Consider the following 1,153-nt stretch of genomic DNA (forward strand, 5'->3'; position numbering starts at 1 on the left):
CTCTCTCTCTATCTTCCTATCATTTTTTTTATCATCCAAATTTTTTATTCTTGTTTACATTTATTTGTTAAAACATTGTTTAAATTCTCAATCAACCATCTTTTCAATGGATTAAAAGTAAAATAGAAGTTTTTGTTTTTTTTTTCTCCAAAATATTATGAGAGATTAAATGTTATAAGTAAAAGATTGCTAATTACTAATTAAAGATTACAGGTTTATCGATTACAAGTTACTGTTTACAAATTACAGGATTATGGTTACGGGTTACAGATTAACAGATTGCAGGTTACAGGTTACAGGTTACAGATTAGTGGTTACAGGTTACTGATTATTAGCTACAAATTATTAGTTATAAATTACTGTTTACAAATTATAGAGTTATTAATTACTGTTTACAGATTATAAGATTATTGATTGTAGCTTACAGGTTATTTGTTAATGGTTACAAGTTACTGGTTACAGGTTACCAGGTTACTGGTTATTGATTACACATTACTGGTTCCAGGTTATTGGTTATTACTTACAAATTATTGGTGATAGATTACTGATTACAGGTTACTGTTTACAGATTATAGGGTTACTGATTAAGGTTACAGGTTATAGGATTATTGATTACAGGTTACAAGTTACTGGTTACAGATTATAAGATTATTGATTGCAGATTAGGGGTGATTATAGAGTTATTGATTACTAATTATAGATTACTGGTTAGTAGTTACAAATTACTTGTTACAGATTATTGGTTATAGGTCACAGATTATTGGTTACGGGTTATAGGTTATAGGTCAAAGAATGTTTACAAATGGCAAAATAAAAGAATTGTTTGTTATTTAAAAGAAAAGAAAATAGGGAAAGTTATTCATCATTCAAATTTCTCAATCTAAAAAAATAAAATTCATTTAATTTCATTTAAGAAATTGTCAGATAAAATAAAATTGTTCTTTTCATCTATCTTTTTTTCTTTCTTTACAACAAATAATATCTATTTTATTTATACTATTACATCAAATCTTTCTTTTCTTTCCCTGTTATTATGCATTTTTCATCGTATAATTTGTGTCTACTTTTTTTTTTTTTTTTTTTTAGCAAACAATAAATTAATAGCTTAAAATTTTTAATATTCCCTAACTTTTTCTTGACCAATGACCACTTT

The 1,153-nt window shown here is 25.3% G+C and overlaps 1 protein-coding gene across 1 annotated transcript; it reads left to right on the forward strand.

Annotated features, from left to right (window-relative positions):
* Positions 1-253: 253 nt before the first annotated feature.
* Positions 254-777, forward strand: LOAG_14491 (hypothetical protein; the record flags this gene model as incomplete). The annotated part of the gene is made up of 3 exons (XM_003149987.1): positions 254-320; positions 428-505; positions 701-777. 3 exons carry the CDS (start codon positions 254-256, stop codon positions 775-777), a joined length of 222 nt encoding a protein of 73 aa, XP_003150035.1.
* Positions 778-1,153: the final 376 nt, after the last annotated feature.

This window comes from Loa loa (assembly GCF_000183805.2).
Source record: "Loa loa unplaced genomic scaffold supercont3.282, whole genome shotgun sequence".
Lineage (NCBI taxonomy): Eukaryota > Metazoa > Nematoda > Chromadorea > Rhabditida > Onchocercidae > Loa > Loa loa.